Source organism: Saccostrea cucullata, unplaced genomic scaffold, assembly GCF_032062105.1.
Source record: "Saccostrea cucullata isolate Sc308-1 unplaced genomic scaffold, CSIRO_AGI_Scuc_v1 ctg162, whole genome shotgun sequence".
Taxonomy (NCBI): Eukaryota; Metazoa; Mollusca; class Bivalvia; order Ostreida; family Ostreidae; genus Saccostrea; species Saccostrea cuccullata.
The window spans coordinates 391,787-415,919 of NW_026930272.1; the positions used below are offsets into that span (position 1 = coordinate 391,787).

Here is a 24,133-nt window from a genome sequence, read left to right on the forward strand (position 1 = left end):
CTTGGTTTGAAATATTTGTTGTGCTTTGACTAAGCTTGGCGAAGAAAAAAAACACCAATTTTCGTTTCTAGCTACGCATTTCACTTGCCTTCGAAGCATCTCTCGCAGATAATTCTATAAATCTACTTATTCATTATTGAACCAAAAGTCAGAGGAATGACTTTCGACACGGAATCTGGATTTTTATAAAGCTCCCCGCAGAACTAATTGAGTAAAACAGCCATCGAAGGTCAAAGCTTAACATCTCATTGCTGAACCAAGACATTAACGACGCGTTCTGATGTTCCGAATAAGGCTACCTACGAAGGAGGCGGACTTTTTTCAGTCTTTGATTTGTTCCAAAAATAGTTGCCGAACGCGGATGAAGTCTATTTTGAGCTATACTTACGGAGACCAGAAATCAAAGGTGAAAGCTATGCGTGAGCTAAGGATTTTGCTTTTCATGTGTTGTGATGGATTATGAAAGTTCGAGAGTATTTCTCATAAATTTCTCTTCTGTTTCTATTGGAAGAGTTTAAGTTTCAAGGCAGTTCAAGCTAGACAGGTGTTTTGATCTCAAACTGGCACGTGAAAGTATTATCGTTTTTGAAAGAAAAAAATATTTGTCAAGTTCACCTGAAAAAGTTCAGACAATCCACAAACATGAGACCCACAGGCAGAAAAAGCAAAAATCAGTTCAGTATTGAAAAGTAAACGGGGGGACTCAAATTTACACTACATGTACTTCATTTTGCTTCCATGTCAATGTTACTTATCATGGCTTTGCTGTTCTTGGGCAGCTAAATTGAAAAAAAATCTCATATATTCCTAAGTAAAACTTTCATACTGATCTATGACAGCAGTATTTATAACTTACACAATGAAAATATATAATAAATACATGTGCTATTCAAACCCTTCATGGGAAGTATGGAAATACTTAAAGAAAAAAAACTCTCGATAAGTATTTATTTTAAAAGAGCATTAAACAAATTAAACTTGAATGGAAATGTTTAAGAAGAATTTAGTGGTTTCGTTTTTATTTCCAATCTACAAATTATAGCAATTTGCATATCTAAGAAAACATCTTCCAATCATCATAAGTCATAAACAATACGTAATTTGCTGCATATATATCTCTAACACAACACATCATAGTCAAAATTTTTATTAAAAAATGTGTTTAAATAATTTTGTTGAATAAAACAATATGACTGCTGCATAAAAAAACAAAAATACTGAATAAATACATTGTATTCCTTTTGAGAGCACTCATGTCTTTTGTCTTTTGGGGGGGGGGCCTTCCCCCATCTCTGAGGGGCTTTAATTCTAATTAGGATCAATATATTGCCTCCTCAAAAGATTCCTTTTCCTGGAAACGATTAATGTTAAGGCACAAATTTAGAGCTGCTATCCCTAAAACTACCTTGATCTTGAGGACATATACTCTTGGTCCAGGGTTATTAGTCACTAGACACACAACTTGTTACTTATAATAAGTTTCTCCATCAGAATTTGAATCTATTGGATGAGTGAGTCACACATACATGTATAAGCAGTTAAACATATATGGACAAAATATTTCCTGAATAAAATATAAAATATCTGAAAAGAAAATTTGCATAAAAAAAAATGAAGTGTAGAGAGGCATTTTTTAAACTCGTGAATATAGAACTGTTGAAGACAGCATGTCCTTGGATTGGAACAATTACATGTATTGTATGATGTAACAAACTTGCTAGTGTGAAAAATATACCAGATGTAAAATAAAAGTAGGGCTTTCTAACACACATGAATCTAATAAAGTAATATGCTCTTACACTGGTATGTCTGTGCCTCATTCATAAACAAAAATCACACATAGTATAGTTATAGATATGACAGATGACTTAATGTACATTTGTTAAAATGAATAAAATATACGAGGGTTGATCCAAAAGTTCGTGGAATTTCTTCATATTTTATTCATTTTTAAGTGAAATTGATTGAAAATTACAAATGAGAATATAGACACTTGTTGAATATTTGAAATAAAAAAACATTTAAAATATTTATGAAAGCAGTCTATGGCAGTTGCCATAGAAAATTTTGGAAAGGAGACATTTGCGTTTATTTTCATTTCAGTTCTTAATACGTGATATTAAATAAAACAGCCCTATGTGGTATATAAAACGAAAATTATGTCATTATTACAATTGCTTGATCTTTTATAAACGTTTGTGTGAGGGTTTTACTGATTTTATTGGATATTTAATTTAATAGTTGATGACTTATTGTTCATCTTTAAGTTGTTAGAAAACGCCAAATTTCAGGCAAATCATAATATTTGTGAAAATACCGGGATCACCTTATCTTGAACGCATATATTATTGACATAGGCTGGGGAAAAATGTATATAGTTACTAGTTTTCCAGCAGCATAAGAAATTTAAGAAAAATAGAACGTCCTAGGACATTGATTAAAGGTGTGGCGGCCTTTTGGAGGCTCTGTTTTAAGTGTTTATCCCCCTAGACAAATTAAAAACGTTAATGGACGTTGTCCTAATGCTAACGTACTGCTTTTGACATTTGCTACTGAAATTGGAAAATCATGTGGAAAGATTAGGAGTATTTTGAAATATGAGTTAAAAATGAAGATAAATTGGTGCAAGAGGACACCCAGGCTTTTCTTGAGAAAAAAAATGGAGAAAAAGGGCAGTATTTTGCAGAATTGCGTTTTCGACTGGAACATTAGGGTGAGATGCTTTTATAACGTGGCGTGACATATCAAACTTGAAATAACGTAAATTTCCCCCGGGTTTCACAACTATCCATTTTCAGAAAGCTCGTGTGACCTTATTGGTGATTAGAAAGTGGTGAAATTTTCCAATATTGTTTCATTATGACTCTATATTATAAATATGCCTGTTATTTGTTTTTATCAAATCACGATAAAAGTTTAGAAAGAAATTCCACGAACTTTTGGATTTACAACAGCTTTGGAAGGTGTCAAAGGCATACATGTACAAAATTAGGGCTGTAAAAATGAAGAGAAAATATACTATAATTTTTTAACTTTTAAAATGTTCTCTACATTCACATTTTGAGAAAGATAAAAATACCAGGAAAATAATGAAAGGGTTATAAATATATTTACATTGATGTTAGCACTACAGTCAAAAACCCCAATTTGTATAAGCTTATGTGTGCTATGTGATGTCAAATGTATTTCGTTGACCATTTTCAATGATTTTTAAATCAAAAATGTAAATATAAGAAAAAGCAGTACAGTTAATGGAGTAATACTGTTTACACATTAAACTACATTGCCAATTATACAAATCATCATGTTTTCCAATGTTTGTATACCATAATAAGCCCCCAAAACATTCACTTCAACTTGCATCATTTCCAAAGTACAGTCCTCATGTATTCATTATACTGCAAACACAAAACTTTTGAAAAAGCATGACAAGTTTCTTTCAAGGGAAACTATTCTTTCATCAAAAGAAAAATTATGCAACAATACTAATAAACAAAACAATAAATATGAATTTTTAGGAATTTTACCTCAAAGGAAATGATAGTCATCAATAACGTGATTCTACAATCATCATCATCATCATGATCAAATGACATTAATGTTCTCTAAAATATTTATTAATTTCAACAAACATTATAATTTAGATACGTGTACCTATTTCTCAGAAAGAAAGAACTTTGAAAAAAAAAACAACTACAAACTATACATACATGTACATGTATGTATGACAACCACTAAGTACAAATAATTGTTTTAAGGTAGGATTCTTCTCACCTTTCTTGTATTTAAAAATTAATGAAATTTTCACAGAATCAAAAGGACAATATTACTAACTGATGGTATCAGTGAGATTAAATTTGACCGTTTAATATTAGAGGCAAGGTCAGGTCAAGGTCATTACCTTTTTCTTGGACATTAAGAATTAAAAAATACTGTTTCCAATCATGTGATCCCTACTTGTAATTCAAAAGATTGAAAGTTTTTCTTTTTGCATAAAAAGATACTACCATATAGGGCCTATAAGATGATATTACCAAATTGACATGAATAATTTAAATAAAATGGATATTTGCTAATCCAAATTTCCTCTAATTTTCTTAAATTTTTAGGATTTATTAGTTATTTTTATATGCTTTCTATATTCAACCTTTTCCAATTTTTACATATAGTAAAGTTGTAACATAAAGGTACAAAATGATACAAAAACTAAAAGTTTTGATCATTTACTAAGAGAGAAATAACACTTTACGGATTTTTGGCTCAAATGTACTTATATTTGAAGCATTTAGAAGCCAACATAGTTCTAGTATGTGTGAAAAATCTTATTTATTTGGTATATTTTGAAACTTTAGTCCCTTATTATTAATTTAACTTACATTTGAAAATTTCGTCTAGTCTTTGATTGCGTAAAAATTATAACTAAATTCAATGTTCTATAATAATTTTGAGAGCTAGAAAAGAAGATATTTTCATACGCCACCATTCCACCAAAAATAGTCCCTGCTAGTTTTCAAATGCAGTTTAACAATTCTATTTAAAGTTGTATGATTGTGATGAGGAAAGAAAAATATGGTCTTTTAAATCTCTTACATCCAAATTTATAGGACATATCATCAAATGTACTTTGAATATTCCATCTAGTCAGAAACCAGAGAAGAATCCTACCTTAATTAAACTAAGGCCAAAGTTTTTTTTTCTCTTGGTTTACGATTCCGGCGACCCTATTTTTCCCTATTTACGAAAATAAAAATAATGTGTCAGACTCGAAATTTTGTCGACCAAACCAAGATTTACAACACATCTTAATCATTAACCCAAACTCTCACTAAAATTCAATGAACTCCACAAATACAAATTATCAAACCACATTGCCAATGACCAGCTAAAACCATTCATCGGTCGAATACTCCGTCGGAACTCCTCTAGATTTTACACTTCCGGGTATGAAAAAGTCCATTGTTACGTCTCTGGTTATACACAACAAGACGCAAAACAGCTGGACAGCGATCGATGTCATGCCAAAGATGTTGGAGAAGATTTTAGATCTTTATTATTGTCAAATAATTAATTCATGCTGTGAATACAGACATATTTTTACTGATGAATTGTGAAGTTATTAGCTTTCTAAGAGGTTACACATCAGAAGACAGATTCGATAAACATAAGTAGCTGTTCACAAAACTTTTAATAGAAAAAGAATTTTATATTGAAAACAAGTTTGACGAGAAATTAACAGAATTTTTCTACTACAGTGTATAGAAGAAATGAAAAAAATGTTTTGATAGACAACATTAATCTGACAATAAGAAACTTTTAAAGTTTAATTGTAGTACATGTAGTAGTGAATTTTATTTAATGTCAATCCTGTTTTCTTATTTTTTCTAGATATTTATATACCTTGTAATTGGGGGAAATATCTTTTAAGATTCTTTTTCTCTTTTTTAATCATTTTAAATACAATGTTTATACAGAAAAATTATTGAATTGTATGTAAGTTTTAAACAATGAAATAGTTTTATAATGATTAAAGTGTGCCACGAATAGGCACCAAGAAGTCCTCCTAAATTTCAAAACTTCTCCTTAAAATTTCTTTGAGGGAGAAGTGAAGTTTCCTTCATGGGTCTAGGTAATTGGTCCCTGGACACACATATCTTAAGGTAAAGGTTTGTTGTGAAATTAAGTAATCCATCACTTTTGGAGTTTCCAATTTTTTTTTCGTAAGTGGAAAGGCTGACCAGAGAATAGCCAATTTGCTTAATTTTACCCATATTTGTCCCAGTGCAATGTGTCTATTATGGAAACTCAGACTTGTTACCCGGAAGAATTAAAATCATCAACAGTAACAAAGCCTGATACTCACATTTCTGTTCTTGAGTCATTTCACGTGTGATTCATTTTTCTTGACATAAAACCGAATGGTAAGAAAAATAATTTTAAAAGTTGAAAAATCTTATGTGTTTATTATTTTTATTTGAATACATTTCAATGCTACTCGAGAAAAAAAATATGTCAAGGTTCCAAATTATTTTTATTTTTATTTTTCAACCGCCCAATGCATATTTTTGTGTCAAAAAATCGTAAACCAAAAAAAATAAAAACTTTGGCCTAAGGGAATCATATAAGCATGCATGCACACAGGGGGAAAAAATGGCACAAAAAGTCAAAAAAGGGATTTAACACTGATTTTTCATGATCTTTACGAGTCATACAAGGGAGCAATAAGCTCATACTTCTGCGTAGACCCCCCTTCTTCCATGATATGATCAAACAATTGTGAAACACTTCTTTTGCGAGAAATAGTTAAATACCTCTCATTACCTGAACCTCTACTTTGAGTTTTCAGTCCCAGCTTTTGAGAATGCTGGTGGATGAAGGCCCGCTCTTCCTTGCTGAACTCTGGAGCAAAGGCTAGGTCTTCCTGCTTGTCCGACTTGGCGTAATTGTTTATCACTTCTGTAATTTTCTTTTTGAAGTCCACCATGGCCTTGGCGTGGTCTCCATGTAGTCCCAGACCTTGTCTATTGAGGAGGGTGTGGTTTGTCAAGGTGACAGCTACAGGTTCAGCCAATCCCTTGTTTCCTTCTGCTCCGACTCCGCCCCCTGTCCAACCCATCTTCTTAAGCAGACGGCTGCCTATGTTGTCATCAGGAATGGCTAAAACCTAAAAAACAAGAGGCCCATGGGCCACATCGCTCACCTGAGTAACTTGGGTGATGCAGATCTTTACCAGATTCCCCCTCTTGCTATACCAATCATGCCCAACAACCCCCTTCCCTTATTTATTTTTAAAAAAAACTTTAGAATCTACACAACCCAAGGATGCTTCCACATAAGTTTCAGCTTTCCTGGCCCAGTGGTTCTTGAGAAGAAGATTTTTAAAGATTTGTTCTATATATTTCTATGTAAAACTTGGATTCCCTATTGTGGCCCCGCCCTACCCCCGGGGGTCATGATTTTAACAATTTAATATCTACACTACCCAAGGATGCTTCCACACAAGTTTCAGCTTTTCTGGCCCAGTGGTTCTTGAGAAGAAGATTTTTAAAGATTTGTTCTATATATTTCTATGTAAAACTTGGATTCCCTGAAAATTGTAGCCCCGCCCTACCCCCGGGGGTCATGCTTTTAACAATTTAATATCTACACTACCCAAGGATGCTTCCACATAAGTTTCAGCTTTCCTGGCCCAGTGGTTCTTGAGAAGAAGATTTTTAAAGATTTGTTCTATATATTTCTATGTAAAACTTGGATTCCCTATTGTGGCCCCGCCCTATCCCCGGGGGTCATGATTTTAACAATTTAATATTTACACTACCCAAGGATGCTTTCATATAAGTTTCAGCTTTCCTGGCCCAATGGTTCTTGAGAAGAAGATTTTTAAAGATTTGTTCTATATATTTCTATGTAAAAATTGGATTCCCTATTGTGGCCCCACCCTACTCCCGGGGGTCATGATTTTAACAATTTAATATCTACACTACCCAAGGATGCTTCCACATAAGTTTCAGCTTTCCTGGCGCAGTGGTTCTTGAGAAGAAGATTTTTAAAGATTTGTTCTATATATTTCTATGTAAAACTTGGATTCCTGCTATTGTAGCCCCGCCCTACCCCCGGGGGTCATGATTTTAACAATTTAATATTTACACTACCCAAGGATGTTTCCACATAAGTTTCAGCTTTCCTGGCCCAGTGGTTCTTGAGAAGAAGATTTTTAAAGATTTGTTCTATATATTTCTATGTAAAAATTGGATTCCCTATTGTGGCCCCGCCCTACCCCCGGGGGTCATGATTTTTACAATTTAATATCTACACTACCCAGGGATGCTTCCACATAAGTTTCAGCTTTCCTGGCCCAGTGGTTCTTGAGAAGAAGATTTTTTAGTGATCCCACCCTATTTTTGTCTTTCCTTGATCATCTCCCCTTGTAAGGGGACTTGGCCCTTTATTTTGACATTTAAATTCCCATTCACCCAAGGATGCTTTGTACCAAGTTTGGTTAAAATTTGCCCATTGGTTCTTGAGAAGAAGTCGAAAATGTGAAAAGTTTACAGACGGACGGACAGACAGACAGACGGACGGACAGACGGACAGACAGACGGACGGACGACGGACAAAATGTGATCAGAAAAGCTCACTTGAGCCTTCGGCTCAGGTGAGCTAATAAATGTTATATCTTCCATTACTTTTATAATCTACAGATATTCATTTTTATTGAGTACACTTATTACTAATAAATTATTCATATGCAAGTTAATAGAAAAGACAGATCTTTAAATCCATTAGAGTGTATGCACACAAAGGGGAATAATTTCAACATGAAGATTTTTTTTTAAAATACAGATTTAAATAGCTGCGTTTTTATATAGAAAAGAAAGTTTTCATGATCATTTAAGAAACTTTATAAGAATATTTTTACTTTTTCAAAGACTCTTATATCAGTGAAATATACCTGTTTCTGAATTTCCCCCATCACCTCGTCTCGTCCAACATCAGCTTCACTGGAATCCACTGCCTGCTTGATTTTGATGGTATAACAGATCTGCCTCAGTCTCTCTAGGGCTTTCTCCGAAGCCACAGATTTAGATGTAGCTTTGGTGGTGCCCATGTACTCCACCAAATTATGTCCCTCTAACAACACCCTGCAACGTGTTCCTGACATGTCCACATGAAAATCATATTCCAGGTTGGCATGGTTCATAGCAGCACTGTTCTGTAGTATGGATACAGCATTCTGTTCAGCCTCTGGGTTTGATCTCTCAAAGATGATGAATCTGGTTAAATCTCCATGGAGTTCACTCTCTTTTCTCTTACGGGATCCAGGTTTGGGCACCACAGCAACTGGTTCTTCTGCTATAAATCCTGGTTCGCTTTCTGGTTCTTCATCAAAGGCCTGAAGTTCCTGTTTTTCAGGGTTAACTCTCACTACCTTCAGGTATTTCCTTGAAAGTTTTTCTTGTCCTATTTCAAAGGCCTTGTTCTTAGCACCCTTCTTATTAGAATCCTCCCCTGTTGCTACTACGACATTGTCAATGATAACTGTGCAGACAAACTTAGGCTGTCCTTTGACAGAAACATCACTGAATTGTGCGTCGATCTTCATCCTAGTTTTTGTGGCAACCATATGAAAAATGTCCACTGGAGATCGCTGTGGATGGTTCTTCCTGTAGGTGGCATAATGATTGGCAAATGCATGAAACTGATTCTCTTCTTCACTTATGAACGAGTTGGCGGGAACTTCTGGACCTTTATTTGTGGATTTCCCCTTCTTGGAGAACCCTAATCCTGATTTCTGTTGAGAGTTCTGTGCAGTCATTTGCGGATGCACAACAGGCTGAGGTTGACAACTCTCTAGAAATTCTTCCTTCATCTTCTGTTTCACACTTTCTGTGGCCACATCTGTGCTGTGAAATTCTGTGCTGGCTTTCACGAAGTGAAAATTTGGTGCAACAGTCATTTTGCTAGCTGCCTTTTGTGCATTGTTTGAATTTGAAGCCTGGTTTGGGGGTTTCCCAGATGAAGCTACAGAGAATCTGTTCGTTGTTTTCTCTTTAGCACTTGGTTCACCACTAAAAGAGGATTTTTCAGTCTGTTTTTTAACTGGTTGTGCGTCCGATTGCTTTACAAACTTAACAGTCTCTAAACCCTTTAGTCTCTTTGGCACATTCTCCATCTTCATTGAGTTGTGAGAGTTGAGATCACTGCTCATTTCTTTAATTTTATCCATTACTAACATAGGATACCTACATCCATACATCTCAACATTCAAATAACAATTGGCTAGGCACACTAAGGACTCATTGCTGACTGTACCATAGTTAGCTATCATAAAAGCTCTCCTCAGGTCCCATTCTACGTTGCTTTCGTATGGACTACGAAATGTTTCCACAATGGAGGGTATGTCCTCGTGAGACATTTTCTTAGATTCCATTATCTGAAATGTCAATTATATTATGTCAGTTTACACACGTCTGGTTACACAAGTACGGTCTGTAACATTTCAAAAATCATAGCATTACACATCTTTTAGCACATTGTCTGGTTTTGAGTGAAACTACGGAAAATAATTATTTTAATATGAAAATTATTTGTAAACTTGTTATATAGTTAAAATGATAAATCGTTTTAGAAAATGTTTTTTGGAGCGAGTAAAAACTACAAATCAATAATATTTATCTTTTTTACATTGAAATCACTTGGTTAAAAAAGTATATTGAAATAAAAAAATTATTCTAAACGTGGTAATAGTGGTAAGGGCTTGTCCCATATTTTTTATTCTTCGTGTGTTAACAAAATTTTATTGTTAGATTTATTCTAACTATTTTCAGTATATATTTCTAGCATTTAAGATATTGTACAACATCGTCAATTGTAGTACAAAATAAAATATATTAAAAGTGTAAGCCGTTTATTAGTGCTGAATTTTCATATATCCCATTTCTTAAAAAATAATTTAAATCGTCGGACTTCCAATACGGCAAATAGAGCCGGTTTCTGTGGAGTACAGATTGGACGATATCAATAAACCAATGTAAATATAACCTATGAGCTTGAAGCGACGAAAGGAAGGCATTATTACAATGCAATGCAATGCACTTTATGTTATTCCTTTTTTTATTATGTTTATCACAGACATTGTTTTAAAATTGTTTATGGTAGTGTCCATTTTAAAAAAAAAAAATAAAGTTGGAATTATAAATTAATTTGATATTGAATTGATATTAACCAACTCTTGACAGAAAATGTCCTCTTGTTTATAACTTTTTGTTTGCCTGGGAAGGGGGGGGGGGCTACAGACGTAGTAAAAATATATGACATTTTTCAAAAATGTAAATTTTCATCATTTCATTAATTAATTGGGAAAAGAAGTAATTAAAAAGTAATGAGAATTAGATTTAAAACTTGACTTTATATTTTAACAACTTGGAGACTCCAGTGTATGTAATATGCAAGCTCATGTAATTGTAAATAATTCAGTGTAATTTACTAACTAAAGATAATTCTGTTTCCAAACCAATTTCTTTTTCACTATTTGTCAGTTTATGGTATAATGTACGCATTTTTCAATTTTCATTAGGTAAAATTTGAAGCCATTCCAAATATTGGCCCATAGATCCAGATTTTGTTGATAATTTTTTTTTACATAAACAACATTTATTATTTCAAGCAATTTTGTAACCCTTTAGCCGCCATGAGGGTTTTTCCCGTGACGTCACGGATCGATGTTGAACTGATTTTGGATTCCCCTACTTTTAAATATTTAAAAAATTTTTAAAATGTTCAACCATTGAATTATTTGTGTTTTTTTAAAAATATTTTTAAAGCAATAATATACCAAAAAATGTTTTTGTTTTTTAAATTGACAGTAAAACTTGAATCCTAGAGTCGTTAACATAAAATGAACACATTTTTAGGAATATAAATACACAAGTCCTTCCAAGGCAGCATAGGCCCAAAAATAATACCATCAAATATTTTGGGATAAAAAACTTTAATTGAGAGTCTTCGTAAGTTTATTGATTCCTTGCCAATAAAAAAATCATGTTATATAACAAAAAAAAAGAGTTAATATTACTGTAAACACACTTTTTGTTTCCTGTAACATTCCCAAATAACACAGGGTCAGTCTGTAGGGGTTTTTTGCCTAATGTATGATCTCACATATTGAAGCTTAATAAAGTTTCCATTTAAAACATTAATTTTCACTTTTTCTTCATACCTAAATAATTAGGGCCAAACCAGGAAATAACCAGGTGGGGACACATAGAAAACGAAGCTAAACAAATGACATATTTAATTGAAGGTTGACTAGGATGACATTTATATTTCAAGTAAAGCTACAATAAATTATTTTTGAATTAACATTCTAAAGTCAATCTTTATAAAAATTGCATCAGCTGATTGACAGATTAGTAGCAATTTGATTGTATCGGTCGAGTTATAGGAAAGAAACATATTTTTATGCCTTCTTTCTTGGCAAATCATCATCTGCCCAAAATCAGTTCAAGGACCCATTTAGTCATACTATACACGAGTCCTTCTGTATGTACGTCGGCGCAGGACCGATGGACCGACGCTAATTTAGAACACTGGTTAAAATGATAAATCATTTTGGAGCGATTCTGCAACTATCTGCTACATTGCAAGTATATGGGAGGTATTCTAAATGTGGTTTTATAACTATTTTCAGTTTCTAGCATTTAAGATATTGTGAGTCTCAATAGTCAATATCTTCGTGTGATGTTTTACACGTGTTAGTATTATTTAAATTAGTACTAAGTGTATCCATTCAACTGATTAACCATAGAATGCAAGTATCAGTTAATGAGACTACTACTTCTGTTTCTACACAAATTCAATCAAAATTCTTTTTCTCTTTTACAAGAATCAAAACTGAAACTACACAATACTGCAGGAGTTGACCGCAGGAGTTATGTATGCGATAAAAACACAATGTTTGAGTAAAATAATGTATAAATATTTTTTGAAAATCTACGTTACAGTGTAAATCATGATTGATGACAAAATATTTCCTTACATAATACAATATTCAATTATAAAAGTAATTTTTCCTGTCACGCATTTTCCATTTCAAGCGTTGTTTTTAAAGGAAATTCCTGGCGCTCTGAAAAATCTAGAACCAACTTTAGCAACGGGGAAAATATCCGGCATAAGTTGTATGCCTTGGTTCACAGGCACTTGACGTTCTACTTGACAATAAAACCCTTACCTAATAAATCACTGGATTAATTAGAGATGGTTAATTTTGTTTTAAATTATACTAATAACTGAGAAAAAAAATTAATATAAAATTTCAAGTGAAAATAGCTTTTGTTCATAAAAATAGTGTATCATACGAGTACGGTGTAATAACATATTCATCATTTATGTATCTGATTATATATTAGAATCTAAAGTATATTTCCAATCTAGAAATCGAATTTTAACATATATGTGCACCTTTTTTCACTGGTATAAAGTGTGTTCCTTTTAAATTCATTTTCCATTTCAAAAAATGTATCGTTACGGAACAAATCAAAGAAACAATTCAATTTTTAAAGGTCATATGTTTTGTAAATATCACATTACGGAACGTACATATGTGTATAACTACGATGAAGATGACATGAAGTGGAAAACTTTCTTGATAATTATCTCAGGACTCTTTTATCTAGCAAATGGTAAGGTGAGAGAAAGAGGGTAAGAGAGAGAGAGAGAGAGAGAGAGAGAGAGAGAGAGAGAATTTCTATATAAACGAAATATAAAATCTATTTTCAGGCTCATGCGATCCAATCTGTGCATCAGAATTGTACTGTCATGAAACAGAATGCATAGGTAAGTATATTTTGTTTTCTTTGTAAAGGAATTATTTTTCTTTGGAGACAGACTTTCTAGCCATACCTGTATATCTAAATCTAGATCTGCTCCAAAACGCGCTATACATGTGCAATACTAGTAAGTGCATCTATATAAAACACAATTCAACACATACAGAAATAAATATTTTAATTTTATGCTAATATTTATCTTAATTGAAAACGCGCTAGATATATGCAATATAAGTGCATAGAACATATTTTTAGAAATACATATTGATGTATAAGATATAAGAAATCAAATGCGCTAAAAGGCAGACACCCTTCCTACTTTTCAATTCTTGATTTTGAATAGGTACGATACATTCCACATTAGAACAACATACGTGATGCGGGTAGGGGAGGGAGGAAGGGGTGTTGAAAAATACTCAGACTGTACAATTAATGCACATAATCAGAGAGGGGATCCTTCACCACTAGTACCTTTACAATTAGACTGTACATGTACTTTTAGAACTTCCAAAACTCTCCACGCCTCCAGAAGTGATAAAGACAACTTGTGGAATCTTATCTGTCAGATGGCGGGGTTGGACATCTAAAAAAGACAGCGGGGATTCAAGAATATCCCATTACATGTAAGTATTTAACTGCCTTAGACAGAAAGCAATAATTACACCACCATCCCCATCCCCACGCATTTAAAAAAAAAAAAAAAAAAAAATTGACAATTCATGAACAATGCCACATATCTTTTTATATTGGTAGTTTACTGAGTAGCACAGAGGCGGATCCGGATAAATGGGAGGCGTTTTCCCGCTACAACCACTATGTTGAGGATCAATCGTTTGTGGAAGTCTTCAGTATTCCACAGGGATCTCCACGTCGTCACAGATACCGTGTGGATGTCTATATCGCCATTAACAACACTGTGATCAACGCATTTACCCCTGGATTCCCTTCAGAATTCTATTCTGCAGATTGCACAGGTAATGGTTTTTATTTTAAACAATGTATTACCAAATTCATTTGTACAAGAACAATGACCACTCATTTACATAGAAATAAAACAAAAGTCAACACAAAACATACTAACAAAATATGGCATTTAAATTATTTATACCTGCCACTTCTCGGACGATGCATCTTTCTTTTTCTTTGAGAAGTAATAAATTGCAGCTGTATAAAGTATCCGATTCAAAAGATCAAGTTTTAACAAATCACATTTATTTTGTAATTTTCAAAAAATGAGTAAATATTTTATATGTTTGCGGGTTTAAAAGGCAAATTCAAGTCTAATTTGCACATGGCAATTTCGATCTTTTCTCTTATAAGTCTTTGTTAATAGGGAACTAAATTTTTCAACCATTGCACAGTAATACAACATGCGCGCAAGCGTCTTACTGCAGTAGTTGCAGACTCTATTTGTACACAAATTTTCAAATAAAGACAGTTCATTTTTAATATTTATGTCTGTATGAATTATTCAATTATTTATTCTTTCAATTATTTATTAATTTAAAAATTATTGGATTGATTAAAGGGATTAGGTTTTCATAAGGAGGAAATGTTCAGTGGATGTAAAAATAATCCTTTTCATTACAACAAGAAAACTATCGAAACACGACTATGATATCACGATGACGATCACGATGCAGTCAATTATTAAAAAAAATATGAATGCTATCGTTTTATCTTCTTGACTATTTAGATCTTATAGATTGTCCGAGAAATTCTTTTCAGATATAAGTTTGCTTATTTAACGACGTTCGATCCTGATATTCAAAGTCTTAAATTTTTTTTGCCAGGCATAATTTTATTTTTTACATACATAGCTTAATAAAAATTCAAATCAAAAAACGGGGGTCAATATGCTTCTTTTGGCGCTACAGTACATTTAATATGACCTCTTTGCACTGAAATTGGTGTCTAATTAAAAATTACGTCTTCGACGTTTTCCCTCCAATATTTTTATCCAATTAATGCATGAAACAAAATGAACTCTAAGTCTGTTTTAAAAAAAGACCCTTTAAAATTGTGACTAAGAAAAAGTTTCAAACTGCTTCGCATAATCAATTATTTGACCTTTCTGCACTAATAAAATGATATTTTCCTGGCATTGAAAATTTAGTAAGCTAGAACATTATTTTAAAGTCTTAAACTTTTTCTGATTTTAAGCACATAGGTTAAAGTTATCTTGAATATTTAGAAAAGAACATCAAAAGTGGGGGTATATGATGTAATATTTCAGATATTACTTAAAAAAGTGTCAATTTTACGTTAAAATTGACTCAATTTTTTCCTGAATTTTCAGAACATATTTACTATATTTGTCACACTTTGTTGAAAAAATTCATAAGAATTTATTTAATAGATATTTCAGAACCAACATAACACATTTCATTGCAAAAAACAGCTATGTGTGCAACCAGCATGGAAAAATAGGAATCCAAAATTAAAAGTACAATGAAGCGCATTGAAGTGGTAAAATTTTCTGTTTGACTGGAACGTTTTGGGCTATCTTTAGAACGATGATTGTCATACAATGACACGCCCATTTCTTTAGAAAGGAAAAATCGGTCATATAGTTCATTCGAATACCTGTAGAACAGGTCTTCTATAAATATAATAGCCAATCAAATTGGCGATCTACATATAAACACCGAGTAAGCACGTGTTCGACCGATACTTGTGTTATGGTAACTCCAATGAACATGATAAATTCATAATTATGGACAAATTCGTTGCAATATGTGTTTTACAGAAGCATGAACTTTCAAACTTTCTCTCCTATGATATAAAAATCTCCATTTCGGTGTAACTCATGTTGCTTGTCACGAAGAGTGGGGTGTCCTTAAACATTACGACGAATGTTTCTTTTTCGTTTCTAAAGAAATGGGCGTGTCTTAATGTTATAATTGACGTTCAAAACATGACTCAAAACGTTTCATCCAAACGGAAAATTTTACCACTTCAATGCACTTCATTGTACTGTTATAGTTCAAAAGGGGAAAAACTGATCATTTTCGTCTAAAAAACCTTCCGCCACAAAATATAGTCCCTAGCTTCATTCTACTTGAATGGAATTTAATCGCGGGTTTTTCATTAAATATAGTTCAATTTGCATTGTAGAATTCAGATTTAATGTTAGAACTTAAAAATGATGCAGAATGTTATAAATAAAGGACATGACCAAAATCCACTCAAAATCTCAGGATCGAACGTCCTTAATATATTTATCATTTGACATAAAATTCCAAACCATTCTATTTTTAGATTGTCCAGAGGGACTATACGGGGAGAACTGTAGCAGTTCCTGTAATTGTAGAGATAACGCAACGTGTGAGGCTGTAAATGGCGCCTGTAGGAACGGATGTCTTTATGGATTCACCGGGCTTTCTTGTGCAATTGGTAATGTTGACTATAAAGATAAAAATGTGATCGAAAGTAGAGTTGCTTTACATAGGGAAGATATGATATGCTTTTCTACTTACATATTATAAAATGTTTGATGATGGTGACTTCAGAACAGTTTGAAAGTTGCCGGGGGTCCAACAAGTTTCGTTTCTCAATATCATGACAATTATTTTGATTGGTCGATCTTGATACAAAGCCTCCTGTTCTTAAAAGTCGAAAGTCTACACAGTTGAGTGAGAAGAGATGTTTTAGTTAAAACTGTTTTTATTTTTTCCTTGCAGTCTTGCCAACCCTTATTTTGCCTCCTCAGACTTACACAGGGGAGGAGTGTGGTACAGCAGTGATTAGCTGGAGACCTGGAAATTATTCTGAATTGGACGCTAAGATCAAAGTTCATGCCTATCAGTGAGTTTTTCCTGATACAAAAAATAACCATATGCCTGTAAACACCGTTGACTATATATCATGTTAAATCTTCATTACATTTCTTCAAATCATTTTTAGTGTAAGTGTATTTTTCAGGTCAATCCCGAAGCGAAAATTATATTTGTGTTTCATATATATGTATGAATAAAGATAAATTTAAAAATAAAAATAGTACTTGGTTCAATCATTGAGCAAAGGAAGGCCACTCCATTCCATTTACTGAGAAAATTGTCAAAGAAAAAATAAATTTTCTTGCAGAATAGATTTTAAGAAAGCAAATGAAACCAAGTGGTCTACAAAATATGATCTTTTCAAACACAACGACTCCAGCAGGATTTTTGTAGATAATATTATCAATTTACAAATTGGTTTTGAGTACTACTTCCGTGTTAACATAAGAGTTTCTGAATATGAAGAAATATTACCTGATTATACCTATGGACCAGTATCTAATCCAGTTGTCATTCAGTGCAGAAGTAAGTCCACTTTTTCTAGGTGGTGCATGTTTAAAAAAATTAACTTTGTGGGGCAGAGATAACCTTACCAACTAATTCAAACTTATATTTCAGTTTGATAATTGTCCCTCTATATGGTCTGTAATTTAATAAATAGCACCACAAATTTCATTTACAGCAACAAACTGGAATGAATTCAGTGTATCGGAAACTTCTTCATTCAGAACTGTGACAACAAGTTTGGCTCCCACTTACAGAACATCAACACAAATATTGTCTGACAGTCAGATAACAACTAAAACTCTATATACCATAAAGACACCTCAAACGTTGCCAGGCAGTGAAACAACAACTCAAACTTTGTCTACCAGAGAGACAACTCAAATATCTTCCTCCAGTGAAACAACAACCCCAACATTTCCATTCAGTACTTCAACGATGACAACAATTACGACAAACACAACAGAACATACCACAAGAGTTGACGGTGGACCATTAAGCGAAGAACTTGGTACAAACAATACCATCAGATTGACACATTCCTTAAAAAATTTAATTGCCTATTATAAAAAAGCTGAATATCATTACAACATGTACTTAATAATTTAATGTCAAACAAATGGAGATAACATCAATACATCTGTATGTAATAAACTAATAATGTGATGTAATATGATGAATTTCAACTACAGTAATTAAAGTTCTTTTGAAAAATATATTTCAGATCTGATGATACAAAATCTGTCCCTTACAATAAATATAAGTGCCCACATCCTACCAATAACATGGCGACTGGACGAAAGATACACGTATCTGTTGAAGTCTGGTACTCTTTTCTTTGGGCTGGTTGGTGTTGGAAACTGTTACAATAACACTGACATAGATTGGATTCCATATCCATTAACAATGCAAGTACAGTTTATGTATAAAATACAACAGCTTTGATTTTTCATGTAACAGTATTACCAGTTACAAATTATAATGTGTACAATGTACATATCTTTGATAGGGATCTAAGAGAGGTCCGGATCCCTCATTGGGATGGCTGGCGAACGTATAAAATCCGGATTGAGTACCAACAGTACAGTTCAAATGGTCACTCACCCTCAGCAGTGCTCGATTACTCCACACCAAAGAAAGGTAAGTTTTATTCAGAATAACTTAATTACAAGTTAATCATACGTGGTATATTTTAAATGTAAATAAGAACATTTTGGAATAATGATTATGCCGTCTTTTAGTGCCATCTAGTTCTGCCAGAGATGTCAGAATTACTTCGATAACTTCGAATTCAGTTCAAGTAAGATGGGAGGCACCAATGTGTCCTTTTCTAGGAAGTGACGTTGTCAGTTACACGTGCTCAGTATTGGAGAAAAACACCAAGAATGAAATCATACTTCAGACGAAAAATTTGGACATTCAAGTGACTTCTCTAAAACCATTCACAATTTTTTCTCTTATCATAATAATTGAAAATGACATTGGACCAGGACCTTCAACACATCCGATAATTTTTCAAACCAAAGAATATGGTACGTATAAGCATTAGAATTGATACCAAATACATTGTATAAAAATTTTTAAAACTCTTGACAGATAATTTTTTTCCAATCAAGACAAACAAACTTTTTAAAGGTTTGTTAGGACTGACTGCATTCTCTTTTAATCTGCTAGTACAAATTGCTTGTATCCCTTTGCTTCAAATTCAAGCAGCCATTTTTTCCACTGTTATTTTTTAGTCCCAGGACCTCCAACAATCATTAAGGTAACACCATTTGATACAGCAATCCAAGTCATTTTTACACCCCCTCTAGAAAGGAATGGTATTATTTCAAAATACAGAGTGACAATCGAAGAAGTTGGGACCTTAGCACCAATAACCATGGACAGTGATGTTACAACTGTTACAGTCAAGAACCTTACAGCCTATACATCTTACAACGTCAAGGTATGTTTCGATGTGGACTTTTTAGGACAAATTCAGTTTAATTGCTGTATTAAAAAGATGTTTTCGCTTCATGTGAAATGCTGTAATGGCCTGGAAAATGAGAAATCTTTTTCGGTTGGCTGATGAAGTTGATGGCAGTCATTTTATAAACTTGATGAGAATCATACGATACATTCACCTTGTCTTTAGGTACAGGCTAGAACCAGTGTAGGGTGGGGGAGTTTCAGTACAGTCCGAACTTTGAGAACATTAGAAGATGTACCTGGTAGTCCAACCGAATTCACGGTGACTTTTCAAAACGAGACGACAGTTGGAATACGGTGGAAATCTCCTAATTTTACCAGAGGAATTATTCAAGGATATAAGGTAGATAATATTTTCCTTATAAGGCTTGCATTTCAGTTCTAAAATCTAACATTGCTTAACTTTCCATTCTCATGTGCTTTCCAGATTACTTATCGCCAAGGAAGCAATTCCAAAGAGAACGTTTTGTTTGTTGCATTCCAATCTGCCTTGATTGAGGTCCTTATAACGAGATTGGAGCCTGGCGAATACTACCATTTCAGAGTCGAAGCAAGGTCCGGCGTTGGATATGGTCCAAGCCTCAACGGCTCAAGCTTCACATTCCCAGCTATACCTTCAAAACCACCAATACCAAAGATATCTTATATTAACCAGCAACTTACACTGACTCTGAATCCAAGTATTGTCACTGCAAAACATTTTTATATGGTGCGGGTTTATGTCGATGACGTTAACGTTAGTACTTTAGAAATGGGGAATAATTTGGAAAATACGGGTCCATCTGGAACTGTTATTCTAATTCTGGATCAAAATGACCTCGCACAGACTGTAGTATACATACTGGGAGATAATACCACCAGGCATGGCGTCCAAAACATAATGCTCGAGTCATATCATACCTATAATTTTTACATAGAAATAGTCATTTCATTTGAAAATATTCTTAGATCAAATTATACGAAATATCCAGATTCTTTCACCATTGTTCCACCAAAAAGTCCAGACATAATTGCAGAGGAAAGCAATGAATCATCTATTGCTGGTGTTGTGTTAGGGGTTGTGATTGTTGTTCTTCTTATTCCCGGCGTAGCCTCCATTTGCATTGTTCTCAAACGATCGAAAAAGAATACTGAAACTAGATCGGAGTACGATGGAAATGAAACAACATACGATTGGGAGAAGGCAATGAACCTTGGCGGTACTAATCTAATGCTCTCGGCAAGTCTCCGTCGTAGTCTGGACTCGATAAGTGGATCGTTGCTGGGCAATACGTCTCTGATAGACGAACCTATTGAAATCGAACCAATCAAGCGTTCGTCGTCTTGTAAAGGAGACATGTCGGAAGTAGAACATAGGCATCGACGCGCGCAAAGAAATGGGAACATAAAGAAGTCATTGTCCGATACAGCTATGTTTCAGAAAAATAATCTTCATCGTGAATATGATAACAATCTGAAAACAAAGTCAAAGTCCTCGTCTTTACAAAAGATGCAAAATGGCTACAATGACAGAACAAAAACTGCAATAGCTGTGGAAAATCAAGTTGCGAACAATGAAAATGTAACGAAAAAGAAAGTTCCCCCCAAACCGCCACGTCATCGTCTGCGAAGAAGCGCCACCGGAAGTAACTTTGAGGAATTAAAACGACGTGCATGTAGTCCTATTGTGGAAGAAGACTTCGATGAAATGATGAAAAATATTGACAAAATGTCGCACCAGCATGACAGAGTATTGTCGTCTTATCCACATTCGGAAATAATAACTAGTGTTGATCGGAGCAGAGACAAACATTCCACAACCAGTGATCTAGAGTCAACCAATTTAAATGCCATGGATATTGCTACCCAAACATCCTCTGAAAGAGGAGTCGTGAAGAAACCGAAAATGAAGCGAAGACGAAGAATATTAGCTTCTAAAGCAATGTCAGAAAACAGGAGAGCACCAACTTCTACTGTTCAGGAAAGAATGCAAATAAACAGAAAGCCATGTGATATAACTGGTTCAGTTTCAACTGAAAATAGCGTAGAAATTGAAAGTGTTTCTAAAGAAAATAACTATGACGATAAAAAGAGGGAACGTATCAAAAGAAAACGTGCCTTACAACGCCGGGCGGAATCATTGAGGAATTACAAAGATAATCAGCAAGGTTATTCTAGCAAATCATTTTCTTTTAACGAAAGAAGAAATTTTCGTAAATTCAGTGATTTTTATCTATCTTCTGGCAGTGATGGAGAAATGATGGAGTTAAAAAGTCCAATGAAATCACAGGATGGTAGTATGGGACTGACAAGTAAAGCTCTGAGGCAAGGTAGAATTGATTCAATAGAAATGGAAAGTCATACGGGGGACCTTGAGAGACGTGTCAGTAATGGGAGAAGTGTCGATCGTAGAAGAAAGAAATCGCATTCTCTACGGGAAACGGGTAGTACGATCCGTGGCGAGTATCGAGAGCAAGATATCTTGAAGTTTTGGAGCAAGACATATTCTTTTCTTGATGAACGGAAAATTTTGCCACACGAGGAAAGTGTGGAGGAGTACAAAGTGACAAACTTTTATGAGACTGATCGGCCCCAGACGGTTTCTTTGGAACTGGAATTCAAATCTCTCCCTACTGGCATGTTAGGAACCACCAATATTGCAAGGCAGAAGGCGGGGGTTCCCTCTCACAAACTGTGTCTGGAGTCTTACGACCATTCTAGGGTCATTTTGAAACCAGAAGGACCAGATGATTACATCAATGCAAGTTATATAAAAGACCGATCTAGGGATGGTTGTCATCGTTATATTGCAGCCAAAACACCAAACGACGAACCTTCTGCTCTGAAGTTTTGGCGGATGATTTTACAAGAGGGAACAAGAGTTATCGTTAAATTATCGCAACAACCAGACATATTCCCATCCGAAATAATTAGTCAGACTGGCCAAGTCAATGACAGATTCAAACTGACTCATTGTGAAGATATATCCGTCCACGAGTGTGCCGTCCGTTACATGAAAATAAAGAATGTTCTGGATCAGAGTACTAGGGGTCTGTACATAATTCACGATTTACAATGGCCCGATGATGATAGATATTATTTGCCTCAAAGCACTAAGGATTTTCTTTCTATGCGTGAGGTTGTCCGGAAATGCCAGGGCACATCTCTCGCTCCCATCGTTGTTCATTGTGGTCAAGAGGATGGAAGAAGTGGTGTTTTTATCGCCATAGACGCGTTACTATTAGAGTACGAAAAACAAAGGGAAGTTAATATATTTTCTTTTGTCAGAAATATGCTGAAAGACAGATATGGTATGATCAAAACAGTATGGCAGTATCGTTTTATCTATGAAGCACTGCTTGAGGCGCACTGGCAAACTTGATTACTGACAGTTTTCCCTTTTTATTAAGTGTATTGTTTACGGCTGTAATACATTTTGTTTTCAAAAAATCAAATAAAAAGAAAGAGCAGTTTTGAAATTTTAGTTTTAAAAAAGACTTGAAATATAAACATTGTCAAATTATTACCGGCATACATGTATACCATACAAACGAAGGCCAGGGTCTCGGTAGGAAAAGAATTCCCGGTTTACTTCTTTAAGGTGAAAGGATCACTTCATTATAAATAGGGATCTGACCTATAGGACCGGACTTGGTTTTTTCTCTACAAAAGGCTTGTCGATTTCCGTTCCGATTAATGACATTAGGCCGATTACATATAACGGTTTGTTTTTTTTCTTACATCTTTATTTCAGTGAGTAAAGGTAGGAGTAACCCTTTCATTGATTTTCTGAGTTTGTTATCTCCAAATATAATAACTGATATTTGTCTTTACTCCTCAGTGTGCATAATGGTAATGATTACTGTCTCTGAAATTCTATTCTTTATGTTTGGGCTATTTATCCGTGGATATAATAAAACATGTCATTAATGTGATTATGTGCAAATTATATTGGCCTAAATGAAATCCAAGGGAGTATAATTACTGATATATGTAGCCAAAATTAATGTGATTAAACTCTAATGAATGTATACAATTGAAATTCATCGCAGCTCAATGCTTCCAAGAATACCTTTATCGAGTAACACATAGTGAGTTATTCTTGTCCTCGTAGAAAGTGTGCTTATACTGAGGTTCGTTCCGCCTGACTGACGAGTCAACTGTACATTGGATTTTTACCATTTGATATCTCTTTTATTGTCTCTAATATCAAAAATGGGCATGCATAAAGGATAGATAATTGAAGGAAAACAACAAGTCTATAAAAAAAAAATTAAATAGCATTTGAAAAGGCGAAATTTAAAACTTTGAAAGTAAGGTACCAGGTGGATTCGATCCCCCGACTTTAAAAAGAAAGTTTCCACGGTGTAAAAACCAGCGCATATATCAATTGAGCTAGTCTGACTATATAAATGAGAGGTATACATTTGAAGCAGATTAACAAAATCGTGTTTCCTTATTTTTTGTAGGTTTTTTGTGAATTTCGACCCTAGGGCAGGGGTGCCCCTAAAAAAATCCTACGTTTAATTATTCCTTATATCCTAACCTATCAAAATATCACAATTTTATTTAGGG

At 34.0% G+C, this 24,133-nt stretch overlaps 2 protein-coding genes across 2 annotated transcripts; one reads left to right on the forward strand and one right to left on the reverse strand.

Annotated features, from left to right (window-relative positions):
• Window positions 1–6,125: 6,125 nt before the first annotated feature.
• Window positions 6,126–12,612, reverse strand: LOC134283526 (NF-kappa-B-repressing factor-like). The gene is made up of 3 exons (XM_062766041.1): window positions 12,543–12,612; window positions 8,450–9,931; window positions 6,126–6,661 (listed from the first exon to the last, which is right to left on the reverse strand). The coding sequence occupies exons 2-3, from the start codon at window positions 9,926–9,928 to the stop codon at window positions 6,197–6,199; spliced, it is 1,944 nt and encodes a 647-aa protein (XP_062622025.1). The 5' UTR covers window positions 9,929–9,931; window positions 12,543–12,612; the 3' UTR covers window positions 6,126–6,196.
• A 7,137-nt stretch (window positions 12,613–19,749) lies between these two features.
• On the forward strand, window positions 19,750–23,023 carry LOC134283500 (uncharacterized). Its single transcript, XM_062765952.1, has 2 exons — window positions 19,750–19,922; window positions 20,007–23,023. The coding sequence occupies exon 2, from the start codon at window positions 20,286–20,288 to the stop codon at window positions 22,938–22,940; it is 2,655 nt and encodes an 884-aa protein (XP_062621936.1). The 5' UTR covers window positions 19,750–19,922; window positions 20,007–20,285; the 3' UTR covers window positions 22,941–23,023.
• Window positions 23,024–24,133: the final 1,110 nt, after the last annotated feature.

Coding starts and splice junctions, on each gene's coding strand:
- LOC134283526 (XM_062766041.1), bottom strand. CDS start 9,928: ATGGAATCTAAGAAAATGTCTCACGAGGACATACCCTCCATTGTGGAA. Junction 6,662..8,449: donor TGGGGGAAATTCAGAAACAG/GTATATTTCACT, acceptor CTTGTTTTTTAG/GTTTTAGCCATTCCTGATGA.
- LOC134283500 (XM_062765952.1), top strand. CDS start 20,286: ATGGTGCGGGTTTATGTCGATGACGTTAACGTTAGTACTTTAGAAATG.